The 15,721-nt window shown below is 42.1% G+C and overlaps 1 protein-coding gene across 1 annotated transcript in view; it reads left to right on the forward strand.

The window, feature by feature from the left end:
• The first annotated feature begins 738 nt into the window (after positions 1 to 738).
• The window catches only part of LOC126266683 (RING finger and SPRY domain-containing protein 1-like), a 151,422-nt gene continuing 136,439 nt past the window's right edge, over positions 739 to 15,721 (forward strand). Inside the window, exon 1 of the mRNA XM_049971108.1 lies at positions 739 to 2,050. Within this exon, the coding sequence (XP_049827065.1) occupies positions 1,830 to 2,050 (221 nt within the window). The 5' untranslated portion in view covers positions 739 to 1,829. The remainder of the gene's footprint in view (positions 2,051 to 15,721) is intronic.

The raw sequence follows: 15,721 nt of genomic DNA on the forward strand, positions 1-15,721 counted from the left end.
GTGGAACATCGAACTTTTTACTGCAATTCTACTTAAATAAGCTGTGTCCATACGAAATTTTGAGTGAGACTCAGTACCTGAAAGTATGTAAAGAAATACTATACATAAGTAAACTACTAGCAAAATGACTAGGTGGCGTAGAATACTCATATTTGCTTCGGAATGATAAGTATTACATATAAAAATGGTCGAAATAAACTTTCATGACTCGCAAATAATTGTGAATTTGGAACGCAGGAAGGCTCTAACCTCTGTTAAGCGTCTTCACCTCCTAATCATGAGTACATACATACATAAATACATGCAGGTGCGATGTTATACATCTAAATACATTACATACAAAATAAATATAATCTGCAGTAGGCCTACAATATTCGTACAGTTATTTACCTGGGCGACCGATAACCAATCCATTTTTCTTTCATATCTCTTCTTTAAACAAAGTGTCACTGTATTTTTTGCAGCTCATGTCATACAACTCCACATTTTGGCGAACAAGTTCGATTAACTTCTCGTCGTTCATGTTTATATTAAAACATTTTATAACTAAAAACAAAGTAGATATTTTCGATGTGGAGAACACTGCTAGCGGAATCAAACTCGTGCCATGTGAGCAGTGGCATAACAGAAGTAAAAGTAACAGCCAATCGTAAGCAGTTCGCCCACGTGACCCCCCCCCCCCCCCCCCCCCGTCAACGTCAAACTATTCAAAATATACCGGCCGGCATGCAAACTGACGTTGACGTGACGTTGCTCACCGAGCGAACCTCGCCATTTGAAAGCTTTGAACGAGTATTTTGACGTCACGTGACCCACGTTGACGTGTCGTTGCCCACCGTGTGAATGGAGCCTAACAAATCACAAAAAATAATAGAGAACGATTGACGAAGAACAAATAACAAAGAGGTAGATTAAGAACTGATATCAACCACGACAAAGAGGATCTAACGAAAGCATGACAAAATGAAGTATGGAAGAGGAGAGTATGGCTCTGTATCGAGAGGAAATGAGATATGGTGTAATGTAATCAAGTGAGATCGCTGACGTTAACTGTCAAAACTTTTGCTGCTGAGTAACATTGACGGTGGCGTGAATGCCACCATTTGAAATGCGTTGTGGAACGTTTGAACGTGCTGCGACGTTAAGGCTAGTGTGAGTTATCCTTAATTTACTCATCCGAAATTCCTGATAGTTCTTCTTGTTTTTCCTGAAAAGCAATATGAAACACATGAATGAATGGAAACCAAAGAAATGCAATATGCAATCAAACATTCAGGGTGAAGACAGCTTTAATTATTATTACTGCTCCACTAAGAATGCTGTTTGGACAAGTGTCTGGCGAGAAATAGAATCGAACTGACGGACGGATCGAGGTGGTGTTGGGTTGATTACGCTACATCGAAACGCGCAATCTTTGCAGTAACATCTTTGTTATAGCGTTGTTATGTTTTAGTTAAATTCTTTGGCGTACAGTGTGGCCGAGAAGTAGATGTACAGTAATTAGTTTTTTGTCACCTGTATGTTATTTATTATTCTGGTACACTCCTCTTGTAATTCTGAACTGGTTGATCCGTATTCAACAAATGCTACCTCTGAATTAACGAACAGCTTGCAGACATATTTTTTCAAAGTTCCGCGGAGAGTAACCACTCACTGTAATGTTTACTTGATATAGTCTGCTGTCACAGACGGGAATAGGAAAATTTTTCCTGCCTGTACGAGAGAAGTACAGGATTACCAAATGTCTGCTAAATGCCGTCAAATGATATTGCGTACCTGGTACAGGAGATCGCACCCTGTTACCTTCAAGGGTGTATAGCATACCTACTATGGGCTCATGCCTTTGTAAAGATCAAGATTCACGAACTGAAGAAAGAACACAGAATGGCTCAGCAGTTCAGTCCGCTCCCGTACATATTCCAGCTGGAGATTGCAGGGAATGCCATACATCAGAAGAAAATTGCGGATTTTCACAAAGGTTTCGTTCATCAGCGACAGTTGACAGACTTGTTTTGGAAACGCTCAGCGTCATTGGCTCTATGGTCGAGAAGTAAGTGAAAGTTTTATCTAACAGCCTTTATCGTTATTAACCGGTGACATAATTACAAAGTTATTTTGTCACCCTATTGGTCCACGAATGCTGATTTAAATTTGTAATGATATCCTTGTGTTGATTTGAAATCTGTTGTAATAAACATTGTCCACACAGCAAAAGCAAAGTTCATGATTAACCTGAGTGATAGGCACTTGCTTCACTCCTTCACGTATCCAAACAATATAAAATAATTTTCTTACACCGACCTTTCTCTCTCAACGGCTAAGGAAAGATTAAAGTTACAGACAGATCGATACTTTCATGTTGTTGGTTAGTTTAATTGTTGACAGTTACAATATGGAAAACCTTACTGTGCAACTGTGACATCCTTTCTCGGGAAAGTACTTATATTTTCAATTTATTAATGTTAAGCATGTAGTCATATTTACAAATTAATTTGCTTTGTGAATGTTAAATGACACGTTCCACATGATTACGATTTATTTGCCAAAGATCCGTGGATCTTGAGAGACTGACTAACCTGTTCGTTGTTTCCTAGCCAGTTCATGTTGTATGACGATATACCTAATGTTATTTCATGCCTCGTCATTGCCGGGAAGTTGACATCCAGAAATTGTAGGCACCATAGAAACTGTTCACGTTTACTTTCTCTAACAATGTGGCGTATATACACACCAGCAGTTTTATGTGCCTTCCCTGTCAAATTTCTAGCAGTTATGAATACTATGGTTTTTTCAAAAAGTCATTCAGAACACTCATACATTTGAAAATGCCAAATATAAAGAGTATAACTTGTTTTGGAATTACATTGACTGACTGCGGTCATGAAACAAAGCAGTGTAGTGACAGTTAGTCAACACTGTAAACGAACCCCTGCTGTATGACACAACCAAAGTGATCACAGAGGGTACCATTATTTTCCTTTGCGCATTGTAGAGTACTTGATTTCGATAAATTTTGTTTGAATGTTATGTTGGGAGTTAATAGTTTTATGAGTATTACAGTAATCTTTTTAAAATGGGACCCATATAAATGTAGATTCTTGATTGCAAAAATTGAGGAGTTAGGCCTATCCTGCACCTTTTTGTCTGTGATTTTTTGCATTCTTTTCTCCAGAATAAAATCAATACCTCAGTGTAAGTGACTGTCATATGAAGAATGTATTTATGATATTATTCAGTGTTATCAGTACTTGATGATACATCAGTCATAAATTGTATTATGAAACTAGATCATAGTGCTCATACATTATTATCTTTTGGTACCCAGAGCATCAGTTTATTTCATAAAGTTGTGTTTGATGTGGGTCTCTTGTTAAAACATTTTCTAGTTAAAGTGTGTGTCATTCTTGTATCCTCTTATAGGAAGGAAATGGTTACACAGTCATGAAAACCTTTGTTCACCTCTGTAGCAAAATAACAATGATAAACTGTCTTAAAATATTTTGAAGTCATACGAAGGGGCATTTTTACTTCGACAGAACAGTATATGAATAGAAGCTATAAGAAGGAGTTTATTTTGTCCTACATGCCTTATGAATGACTGGATTCACACAGGCTGTCATCCTCTCCCTTCAGGTTCTGAGATTCCCAGGTTGGTCTTCACTGATGCAAAAAGTTAGTTTTTACTGATTGTGCCCTGTCTTCCAGTTAAGAAAAATGCTACTTTCTTATCTGTATTCCGCAAACCACTCAGAATTGCATCGCAGAGGGTACTTCCTGTTGTGGCAATTATTAGGGCTTCTTTCTGTTCCATTCACATATGGAACAGGGGAAGATTGATTGGTTCAATACCTCTACGCATACTGAAATTAGTCTAATCTTGTCTTTTTGGTCTCTATGGAAGTTATATGTGGAAATCATAGTACATTGCCAGAGTTATTGTTTGAAGCTGGTGCTTGAAACTTTGTAAATAGACTTTCACTGATTAGTTTGCATCTATTTCCAAGTGTTTACCAGTTCAGTTTTTTCAGAAATTCTGAGACACACTCCCATTTGTCAGAGAAACCTGTGACCATTTGTGCTGCCATTCTTTGTAAGCACCTAATTTGGTACAGTACCACACACTTGAGAAATATTAGAGGATGAGTCATAGAGATGTTTTATAAGTGATCTCCTTTGTAGAACAATTGCATTTTCGTGGTATTCTACTGATGAAGCAATCTGTTTTACCTGCAACCAGACCTCGTTTAAAGTCAAAGTGACACAAGCCACCGCTCTGCTAGCACATTGGACTCACATTTGGGAGGACGTCGGTTCAATCCTGTCTCCAGCCATCTTGATTTAGGTTTTCCGTGATCTCCCTAAATCGTTTCAGGCAAATGCCGGGATGGTTCCTTTGAAAGGGCATGGCCGATTTCCTTCCCTAACCCGAGCTCGCGCTCGGTCTCTAATGACCTCATTGTTGACGGGACGTTAAACAACACTAACCTAACCTAACCCCACTGCTCTGCGCACCAGGCCAGATTTGAATACAGTTCGTATCACACTTAGTAACAAAAACTGGAACTGTTAAAGTGTACAAGGGAAAAGGAGAGGAGGGCAGTGAATTATTAGTCATTTGTGTAGCAAAATGTGCTCAGACCAGTCCGGTGCATGGCTAAACCTATGTCAGTGTTTCATTTTATTTACGTACACGTTGTTACACCAAAGCATTTGTATGAGTTGACCGTTCTCTTGGCGGGGGTGATAGCAGCCACACAGTTTCAGATGATAAGCTATGTCAATAATATGATCATGAAAGGGCTACATATTATTGTTAATTTGTCACTAAATATGTACTGTACCAGCTGCATCAATTGACTTGGCAGTGAAAGGAATTAGCCTCTATCACTCGTGCTAGGACCACACTCAAACATAACACAGTGTTTACAGATTCAATGAATTCTGCAGTCTTTTGAAGCGGCTGATCAATAAGGTTAGGTTGTTTAGTTATGCCATGACAAATACAAGCAACCTGTAAGTGATTGAGCAAAGAACACACTGGATAAATTGTGAAATCTTTACCAAAACGGTGTATAATAATTAAACAGGCATAACTAATTCTTGACACAAACAAGAAAAAGAAAAAAATGCTAGTGCTGTTGTTTGCAAATGAATCTGAAAATATGGCCCTCAGTTTTGCTTCTGAGTGTAGTTTCATTGTGCGGTCAGAATAGTAATACTTTGTGGTTGTGTGCATTGTTGGTTATGATGAAGCAGGTTAGTTGCAGCTTGATAAATACTGTTGCACACGTGCTTTCTCTGCGTTTTGTGGAATTATACCTGGTGTGTGGTGATTTGTACTTCCAACTAGAAACTGAATGCTATCCCTGTTGCAACACTCAGCAACGATCTTCCCTTATTTGGAGAAATAGTTTGAGGAGTATAAAATGCAACAGTATCAGTGAAGGTGGCACTCATAATTCCTCACTGCAGATGTAAACTAGTCTGAATAAAACAACAATGTCATGAAAAGGGTAGATTGCTACTCACCAGATACAGGAGGCATTGAGTAACAGATGGGCACAGAGAGAGAGAGAGAGAGAGAGAGAGAGAGAGAGAGAGAGAGAGAGAGTGTGTGTGTGTATATTGTTGATGAAGGCCTTAATAGCAGAAGGCCTTAATAGCAGAAAGCTTTATTTTGTGACAGTCTTTTTGTTGTGCCTATCTGCTACTCAGCATATGGTGAGTGCCAACTTTCCTTCTCATAATATTGTTAAATTATTAATACGTATGTACAATAACTGCAATTGAAGTCAGTAATGGGTGGGACTTGTGTGAAGTAGAATCTGAGTTTTAATTTAAAATTAATTGTATTACATCAATTATTTTTGAGTCAGTAGCTAACATAATGTAGATGGCACTTTCACTTTTAATAACCTTGTAGAACAGTTTTGTTGCCTATAAATAACATGAAATTTCAGTACAGTATAACTTTAAAGCCTTGCTACTGAGTACTTACTTATTTCACTTGAAAAATGTACCTCTTAGAAAAAATGTAACATTGATTTCCCAGCATGATTGACGTTTGGATTTGGGAGAATAGCAATAACTTGTTGAAACTCTATATAGGAGACATCCTTCTTCTTAACTCTGAATACCTTGTCAAGTTCTCTGCAGATCTCATACACATTATATGAATTTCCTCATTGTCTTCAACACTTCTCTGTGCAATCCGAGCATATCTGCATGTAGTAGATTTCTTTCTGGCAGTTTAGAAATCCACTGAAATAAATGTTTCTGCCCTTATTTTTTCCACAGTTGGTTCTGAACATGTAACTTCTTGGGAACTGTTTGTCAACAAGACATTCAGGATATGATTCATGATCACTCATCTCAGGATCTGTGTAGAGGAGAGAATATATGATAGATGACTGTAGAAAAACCTGCACTTTCTCTAAATCTAACTTTAGAAACCTTCTACCACATATTGGCTTACATATATTATAATCATTGAAGTAATGCTTGCTGTGAATATCTTTTACCTTTTTCACAGATTTCCAGCATCCATCCAGAGGGTCTCTGTTTTCATCACTATGATCTCTTGTCAGGAGAAGAAAGTTTATTCCCAGAACAACTGATTTAGCACACACTAAAAACTCCTGCACGTTGCTGATGACTTTTCTGTGCTTAACTTCGTTCCAAAACGCCCACTTTGTTACAGCTCTGATGCCATCCACTGAATCCTTCTCGTGAGATGTTGCAGAGAAAAACCATTCTCCAGACATTCCAAAGTCTTAAATTATGTAGCAGAGGTTAGAAATGGTAAATTTGTTTTTAAATTGATATGTGAAACCATCAGAAAAATTCTAATCAAGGTCAAGTTTGGAAGCTCTTGTTTGAGCTTACTTATTACCTACCATAAATTGAGTATGTGTCATGGCACAGTTCATTGCTCACAACTGCAAATTACTGTAATCTGTGTATGACTCCAGTAGGCACTTTGTACCGGTATCTCATCTTGTGTCTGTGCTACATAGTTTTTTGCAAAATCTGTCTGCAATATAACTTCATCTTCACTATCTGATGCTTTCGTAGTATTGAAAGCTGCAGATTGTATCGACAAAGGAGCACTCTTTGAATTTTTTTACATGAGACTGAAGTTCAGAGTGAGCTTCATCAAGACTTCTCCACTAGCAGTAATCTGTTTAGGGTGACACTCATGGTCAGTCCATTGTCTCCAAGATATTATTTCGCATTAAGCAAACTTTCTATCAATTAGTGTGTGTAAATTTATATGCCCTTCTTGCATTCACTTGTCATGCGTATTCCACTTTCTGTGTTGCAGCAAATAAGATTCAAAAGGTCAGTGTTAGTTGCAGGGAAAAAGTTAAGTATGCGTGATATTTGCATGCACATACGTTGTGAGACATTTCAGAAGTTAGAACAACGTTGTTAGGCCACAACTCATAAAATTTTGAAATCTTGATATCAGTATCTGTATTCTCTTGCTTAAAAAACACCTTCCATAAGTGTCGTATTCACATGATGTTTTTGTAAGCTAACTCTTTTCCCAATTTCATGGTCTCCCGTAGACATTGCATCCTTTTAGCAGGTGTTTGCCTGCTGATTTCATCCTTCATGAAAAAGATGTGTATTTTGAGCAGAGAATCACATGTAAGTTTGAGATGTTTTCTTCTCTATTGAGAAAATCTGCATTACTACCTTTTTAGGTAAACTTTCACTCACAAGATTTTTCGTTTTTGCTGATTTTTTGAGGGGCTTGAAATAAAGCGCCTTCTTTACTTGAGAAACAGTTTTGCTGAGGACACTTGTAAGATCTTAACTGGGTGGCACAGGTCTCTAGCTGATCTTAGATATGTACAGATTTTAATTGAAGTCTGTACTTCCTTTTTCTTTTAGCTTCCTCCTTGCAATGTTCCAATGAAGATTTTTCACCAGAGAATGCCTTCATCTTCCAATTTTCTTTTGTACCGCTCTTTTTCATTATGGGGTTGTAGACATCTTTCTTCAACTCTTCTTTTAAAGTTTTCTCATATGCTCTGCTGATGTTGTTTGCCCCATTTTCTGAATAAATAATAAGTTTTTATTTAGTGCAAACCATCAAGGCACTTGGTACACCAACCAACATAACTTAAAAATGACAAGAAGGGTTAATCAAACAATTGAAAATCCAGGATGGAATGTAACAATGTTATGAAAAGGAAAGTTGCCACTCACCAGATATAGCGGAGATGCTGAGTCACAGATGCACAACAAAAAGACTGTCACAAATAAAGCCTTTGTCACACACACTCTCATGCAAATGCAACTCACACACACACGACTGTAGTCTCAGGCAGCTGTAGCCACACTGTGAGCGCAGCACCAGTGCATGATCAATGGTCGATTAGCTCGAGCACTAAAGAAAGAAGTAGGATGAACACGTGGAGAAGATTTGAGAGGGAAGAATTTTCCAAATACAAAATTCCTGATGATGTTGTCAACATGGTAATGGACTATATTAAATGGTTCCCATCTTACGACAGTCACTACACTAGGGCGCACAACCCTAATAGAAAAGACTACATTGAGAAACAAGTTCCAGTGTAGTGAAGGAGTGTTTCTACAGATGTTTTCAATGAGAGATTCAACTTATCGTTCCATGCCCCAGTGAAGTAGTCTTGTGCTACATGTGATTCCTTGAAGTGGAAAATTTTGACTACAGAAGAACCACTAAGTCAGCATTAGTGCAAAAGCAGAATGAACATTGGAGAACAGAAGTAGTAGCATGGTAGTGTTTGGCTGAGGACACACAACTCGGTCAAAGGAATTTGAGTATCATAACTATAACTTTTGATGTTCAGAAAGCTTTGCCTTTCCCTAAGGTTTCAACCTCAAAAACTTATTATTTGAGGAGCTTGGATGTCTACATCTGTTGCATTTATGATCTCAAAATGGACATCCCCCTGTGAGTCTGGGTTTAGAATAGGCCCAAGGTATTCTTTCCTATCGCAAGAGGTGACTAAAAGGAGTCGCTCACATTTTTTCCTTTATGTGATGGTGCCCTATAGGGTTTGACATCCAATTTTCAAAATTTTCTCGAAGAGCGAGCCAATTGCAGAAGAGTGCAATACATAGTGCATCGTGTCAATTGTGCACTGAGGTCTTTAGCCCACTTTCTCATTGTCGCATTGCAGTCCCGCTCATTCTCCATCTCTTGGGCGAGGACACCTTCCTGGGCGCATTTTCCACCATGCTCTATGCAGTGTTGCTTTCTGCGCCGACGATGACCATGGGCTTATTAGCAACTCATATCCAGCATGGTAGCCAGTCCATTGTGGTGGGGCCACCATCTACCCTGTTGGTTGTAGCCCCCTGACAACACAGGGATTGCTCTGCTGATGCCTGCACTGTTAACTCCCCACATACACCATAGAGTAGATGCCCATTTCCTTGGGGCGTCGGGACTCCCGGCAATGGCCATCCTGCCAGGTGCCCCTTGCTGAGGCTAGGTGGTGCCCGTGGGGTGGGCCCCTGGTTGGAGTGGGTAGCATCAGGGCAGATGACACACCATGAAGAGTAGTACTTCTTCTCTTGGTGCTGCCATCAGTCTCTAAACGAACAAAGTCTAACTTCAATGCTAAGAAATATGACCCCAAGTCGTTGCCCTCCCTGGCCACACCATGGAAGGAACACCAGGCTAAGGATGGCAGTGAAGCTTATTCAACCCGGTACATCGTATGTATGAGAGTTGATGGGGAATCTTTCATAACCGTAGTTTTTTGTGGAGCATTTGGAGGACAAGTTTGGGGAGGTGGAGGGCTTGTCCAAAATGCGCTCTGGGTAAGTTTTGATAAAAACAGCATCGTCTGCCCAGTCACGGGCATTACTCGCTTGTGGCAATTTGGGGGATGTTGCTGTTACCATCGCGCCTCCTCATAAGAGCTTAAACATGGTCCAGGGTATTATAGTCCTCAGGGACCTTCTTTTGTAGTCTGACGATGAGCTGTGTGCCAGTTTAAAGTGGTGAAGTGTTCATTTCATCTGGCACATCCATTTGGGTCTGAGAGATAACCAGGTTGCCACCAGTGCCTTCATCTTAGCCTTCGAGGGTGACACGTTGCCTGAGAAGGTCAAGGTGATGGTCTACTACTGTGATGTCAAGCCTTATATCCCTACCCCGATGCAGTGCTTTAAGTGCTGCAAGTTTAGCCCTATGTCTTCCCACTGTACTTCCAGCCCCCACCTGTCGAGATTGTGGATGTCTACCGCATCCCAATACTCCATTTGCCCCACCTCCCATCTGTGTCAACTATGGAGAGCATCGTTCACCTTGTTCACCAGACTGAAGGATTTTACAGAAAGAGAGGAAAATCATGGAATATAAGACCCTGGACCGAGTGACCTACAATGAGGCTAAGAAAATTTGAGTGCCTACATCCTGTGGCTATGACCACCTCATATACCGCTGCTACAAGAACACTTGTTGCCCCATCAGTTCCTCAAATTCCTGTCGCCCCTCAGAACTAGGAGATTACACTTGCCCCCTTGATGGTGGGGTGCATATCCCTCCCTGTTGCTCCCGCACCACCTACTTCGGGAGCAACACTCCCCCTCCCAACTACCGTATTTACTTGAATCTAAGCTGCACTTTTTTTCGGTTTTTGTAATCCAAAAAACTGCCTGCGGCTTAGAATCGAGTGCAAAGTAAGCGGAAGTTCTGAAAAATGTTGGTGGGTGCCGTTACAACTACCTTCTGCCATCGAATATATGTAGTGCTACACAGGCACGCTTTGCAGGCACAAAGATAAATACTGGTGCCAATACCTCTCCGTCAGTAAATAAATAAAATAAAAAAAAGGTGGGTGATGAGCTTTTTTTCTCCGCCCGGGTTTCGATCACTGTATTTTCAGACATTATCCAACGAAGTAAATACAAATTCTGTATTGTTCATCTTCAAATGTAGCAGCATTTCAATGTACTACAAAAATCCGACTGGCAAGACTTTGGGATGTTTGTCAATATGGCCAACTCTACGTTCTGAATTTTTTCCTGCCTGTGAGAAGAGATGGTTGCTAATATGAACTTTTATGAATTGTGAATCACATGCAGTATTCTCTTCACCATAAGAATAATATGAATATAAACATTTTGCCATGTATTCTTTTGTGTTTGCTGCTGTCTCATTTAAATCCTTTCTGGCTAATAAACTACGAAACTAGAGTGAGACGACAGCAAACGCGGAAGAATATACATATAATGTCATGTTTATATTCGTATTATTCTTATGCCTAATAGTGATACAGTCACAAATGAAGCACAGCAATTAACTAGATTTTTAAATCTAAGATGACTAATTTCTGTGCAGAATGTAATGTACTAAAGAGGCGTCTGCAAAGATTTTCAAATGGAGAAAATTTTTCGCTAAACTCTCGTTCAGAACATCTTCTATCATATGCAGTCTATTATTTGGTTCTTGTTGATCATTATGAAAGAAAGCAGCAATGTAAGCAACAACAAACAGTAGTCTCTTGCCATTATGTCGCTTATGAGACAATTCCTCTCTTTTTTTAATAGTAAGCGGTGGTAGCGCGCACAAAAGCAAGCCATGCCGCGAGCGGCGACAGGCTGTTAACACTCATTATAAGAATGCGACAAACAATGCATGACACAGTACAGTAATGCATTTTCAGCTTAGAGTGACGTAAACACCTATAACAAAGAGAACAGCACTTATCAGATCAAAGAAAAATAAGCAATCTATTCAAACACGACGAAGCACATGGAAAAGGAAGGGTACCCGTATAAATACTGACAGAGCGCCTGACGCATAGCAATGGCTACCTGGTAAAGCTTAACTGCTAAGCTTACGACTGGAATCAAACCACTGTAGCTGTACCGCCATTCATTCGACCTAAATTGTGTCTCATATTACAATGGACCAACTTTGTTTCGGTTTGGAGGTGGTGGCCTAAAACTTTTTTCTCCCCTTGAATTTCGAGTCTCAAATTTCAGGTACGGCTGAGATTCGGGAAAATTTTTTTTCCTTGATTTCGAGTCTCATTTTTCAGGTGCGGCTTAGATTTGAGTAAATACGGTATTGGGAATTTCAGTCCCCACTTCTGAGCCAGAGAAGTGTAAGGCTTCTTTGGCTCCTCTCACTAGGAACAGGTCCCTTGCGTCACTCCCTTCCCAGGTTTCTGCTAGTGGGAAAGATGACACCCACCAGTGGCTGAAAAGCCCAAAAGCAGCTGGTTGTAGGGCTTCACACTCATCCTCAGTCCTGGAGACTGATTCAGTGAAGTCGTCCCAGCCAGGGAAACCCAAGGAACAGCACAAGAAATCGGAAAAGAAGACCCCCCCCAAGAACAAGGAACTTGCGGTGGCACCCACACCACCGTTACCTAAAAGCTCTGCCTCTGAGGATGGTGTGGAGATTCAGGCATCCGCTGAGGACCTGGATCTCGCTGGACCCTCCTTCACAATGGATATAGACTGCTTAGGCAAAAAGTCAGTGGCAGCAGGTGACTGAGGTGTGAACTGCCTCATTGAATGTTCCATGCCTTCCCAGTCTCACGATGATGTCATCCTCCAGTGGAATTGTGGCAGTTTTTTTCCACTGCCTGGCTGAGCTATGGCAACTGTAAAGCTTTACACATGTTTTCTGGATTGTCCTCCAGGAAACCTGGTTCCTGGCAATGCGGACAGGACAGGGCAGAAACCGTAGCGACTATAATCGAGTGTCAGGTGGAGTTTGCATTTATGTCCTAAACTCAGTCTGTAGTGAAACTGTGTCCCTTCAAACCCTTCTTGAAGCTGTGGCTGGCAGAATACAGGCGACGCAGGAAATAATTGTCTGCAGCGTATATCTTCCTCGAGATGTTGCAGTACCCCTGATTGTATTAGCTGCACTGATTGATCAACTCCCTAAACCTCTCCTACTTTTGGGAGATATTAATGGCCATAACCCCTCGTGGAGTGACACCGTGCTTACTGGCAAAGGCAGAGATGTTGAAACTTTACTGTCTCAGATCGACCTCTGCATCTTAAATACTGGGGCTGCCACACATTTCATTGGGACTGGAGGTAGTTGCTTGGCCATTGATTTATCAATTTACAGCCCAGGACTTCTCCCACATATCTACTGGAGGGCTCATGATGATCTCTGTGGTAGTGACCATTTCCCCATCGTCCTGCCACTGCCCTGGTGTCAGGCCCACGAATCCCTGCCCAGATCAGCTTTAAACAAGCCGGACTGGAAAACTTTCACCTCTGATGTCACTGTTGACTCTCCCCCACATGGTAACATCAATGTAAGGGTTGAGCAGGAGACTACCACAATCATTTCTGCGGCAGAAAACACAATCCCTTGCTTTTTAGGGTGCCCCTGGCAAAAGACAGTCCCTTGGTGGTTGCCGGAAGCTGCTGAGGCAATTACAGATCATATGTGAGCTCTACAGGGACATAAACGGCACCCTTCCCTAGAACATCTGATAGCCCTTTAAGTGGCTGTGTGTCTGTGTATGCCAGCTTATAAAATGACAGAAACAGGAGTGTTGGGAGAGGTACGTGTCAACCATTGGGTGCCATATGTCACCTTCCCAAGTCTGGACCAAGACCGGTCGTCTATGTGGATACCAGCCCCCAACAGGTGTCCCTGGCGTTACCATCAATGGCATGCTATGTACGAGTACCTACGCGAACACAATTGCCGAGCACTTTGCTGAGCACTATGCTCGAGTCTCTGCGTTGTAGAACTACCCCCAGCCTTTCGCACCCTCAAACAGCGGATGGAAAGGAAAGTCCTCTCGTTCACTACATGCCACAGTGAACCTTATAACCCCTTTTACAGAGTGGGAGCTCCTCAATGCACTTGCACATTGCCCTGACACAGCTCCTGGTCTAGATCAGATCCACAGTCAGATGATTAAACATCTCCTGTCTGACTACAAGTGCCACCTCCTCGTCATCTTCAGTCAGATCTGGTGCGATGGCATCTTTCATCCCAATGGCGGGAGAGCACCATCATTCCCATAAAAACCCACTTGATGTGGATAACTATCGGCCCATCAGCCTCGCCCACGTTGTTTGTAATGTATGGTGTGTCGGCATTTGGGTTGGGTCCTGGAGTCACGTGGCCTACTGGCTCCATGTCAGGGTGCCTTCCGCCAGGGGCGCTCTACCACTGATAATTTTGTGTCTCTTGAGTCTGCCATCCAAACAGCCTTTTCCTCTGGCAACAGCTTGTTGCCGTCTTTTTTGATCTACGCAAAGTGTATGACACCACCTGGCGATATCATATCTTTGCCACATTATATGGGTGGGGTCTCAGAGGCCTGCTCCAGATTTTTATCCAGAAGTTACTGTCACTCTATACTTTCAGTGTCAAAGTTGGTGCCTCCCATAGTTCCCCCATATCCAGGAGAATGGGGTCCCACAGGGCTATGTATTGAGTGTATAACTCTTTTTAGTGGCCATTAACAGTCTAGCAGCACCTATAGGGCCATCCGTCTCACCCTCTATGTATGCAGATGACTTACGCATTTCGTACTGCTCCACCAGTACTGGTATTGCTGAGCGGTGCCTACAGGGAGCCATCCACTAGGCGCATTCATGGGCTGTCGCCAACAGCTTCCAGTTTTCGGTCACTTAAGTTATGTGTCATGCACTTCTGCCTGCGTTGTACCGTTCATCAGGAACCAAAACTTTACCTTCCTGACTATCCATTCACTGTAGTGGAGACGTATGATTCTTAGGACTGCTTTTTAATGCCCCATTGACTTGGCCTCCCCACCTCTGTAAGCTTAAGCAGAAGCACTGGCATCACCGCAATGCCCTCTGCTGCCTGAGCAACACCAACTGGGGTACAGATTGCTCTACACTGCTGCAGCTTTACAAAGCCATTATTCAATCCTGCCTTGACTATGAGAGTCTGTTTTATGGTTCGGCAGTACCCTCAGTGTTGCGTGTACTCGACCCAGTGCACCACTGTGGTGTTCGCCTAGTGATGGGAGCTTTTAAAACGAGTCCGGTGACCAGTGTCCTGGTGGAGGCCAGAGTCCCTCCATTGCAGATCCAACATGCACAGCTGCTCGCCAGTTACGTTGCACACATTCGTAGTTCTCCTGAGCAACCAAATTACCGTCTCCTTTTTCCACGCGCAGCAGTTCATCTCCTGCATCGGCGGCCCAGGTCAGGGCTAATGATTGTGGTTCTCGTGCGATCCCTTCCATCTGAACTGGAGTCCTTCCCTTTACCACCTCCCATCCAGGTCCGTCCACATACACCTCCATGATGTACATCTAGGCCGCAGATTCGTCTGGACCTTTTGGATGACCCTAAGGACTCAGTTACTCCTGCTGCTCCCCGCTGTCACTTTCTCTGGATTCTTGACGTGTTCCAGGGCTCTGAAGTGGTTTGCACTGACGGCTCAATGACTGATAGTCATGTTGGCTCCGTCTACATCCACAGAGGCCATTTCGAACAGCATTCCTTGCCCTATGGCTGCAGTTTATTTACTGCAGAGCTGGTGGCCATCTCTTGTGCACATCAGTATATCCGGTCATGCCACAGAGAATCGTTTCTTCTGTGTACTGACTTCTTGGGCAGCCTACAAGCTATCAACCAGTGCTACCCTTGCCATCCTTTGATAGCGTCCATCCAAGAGTCCATCTATGCCCTGGACCGGTCCTGTCATTCAATGGTGTCTGTGTGGACCTGAGGACACGTTGGAATCCCAGGC

This window comes from Schistocerca gregaria, chromosome 4 (assembly GCF_023897955.1).
Source record: "Schistocerca gregaria isolate iqSchGreg1 chromosome 4, iqSchGreg1.2, whole genome shotgun sequence".
NCBI lineage: Eukaryota > Metazoa > Arthropoda > Insecta > Orthoptera > Acrididae > Schistocerca > Schistocerca gregaria.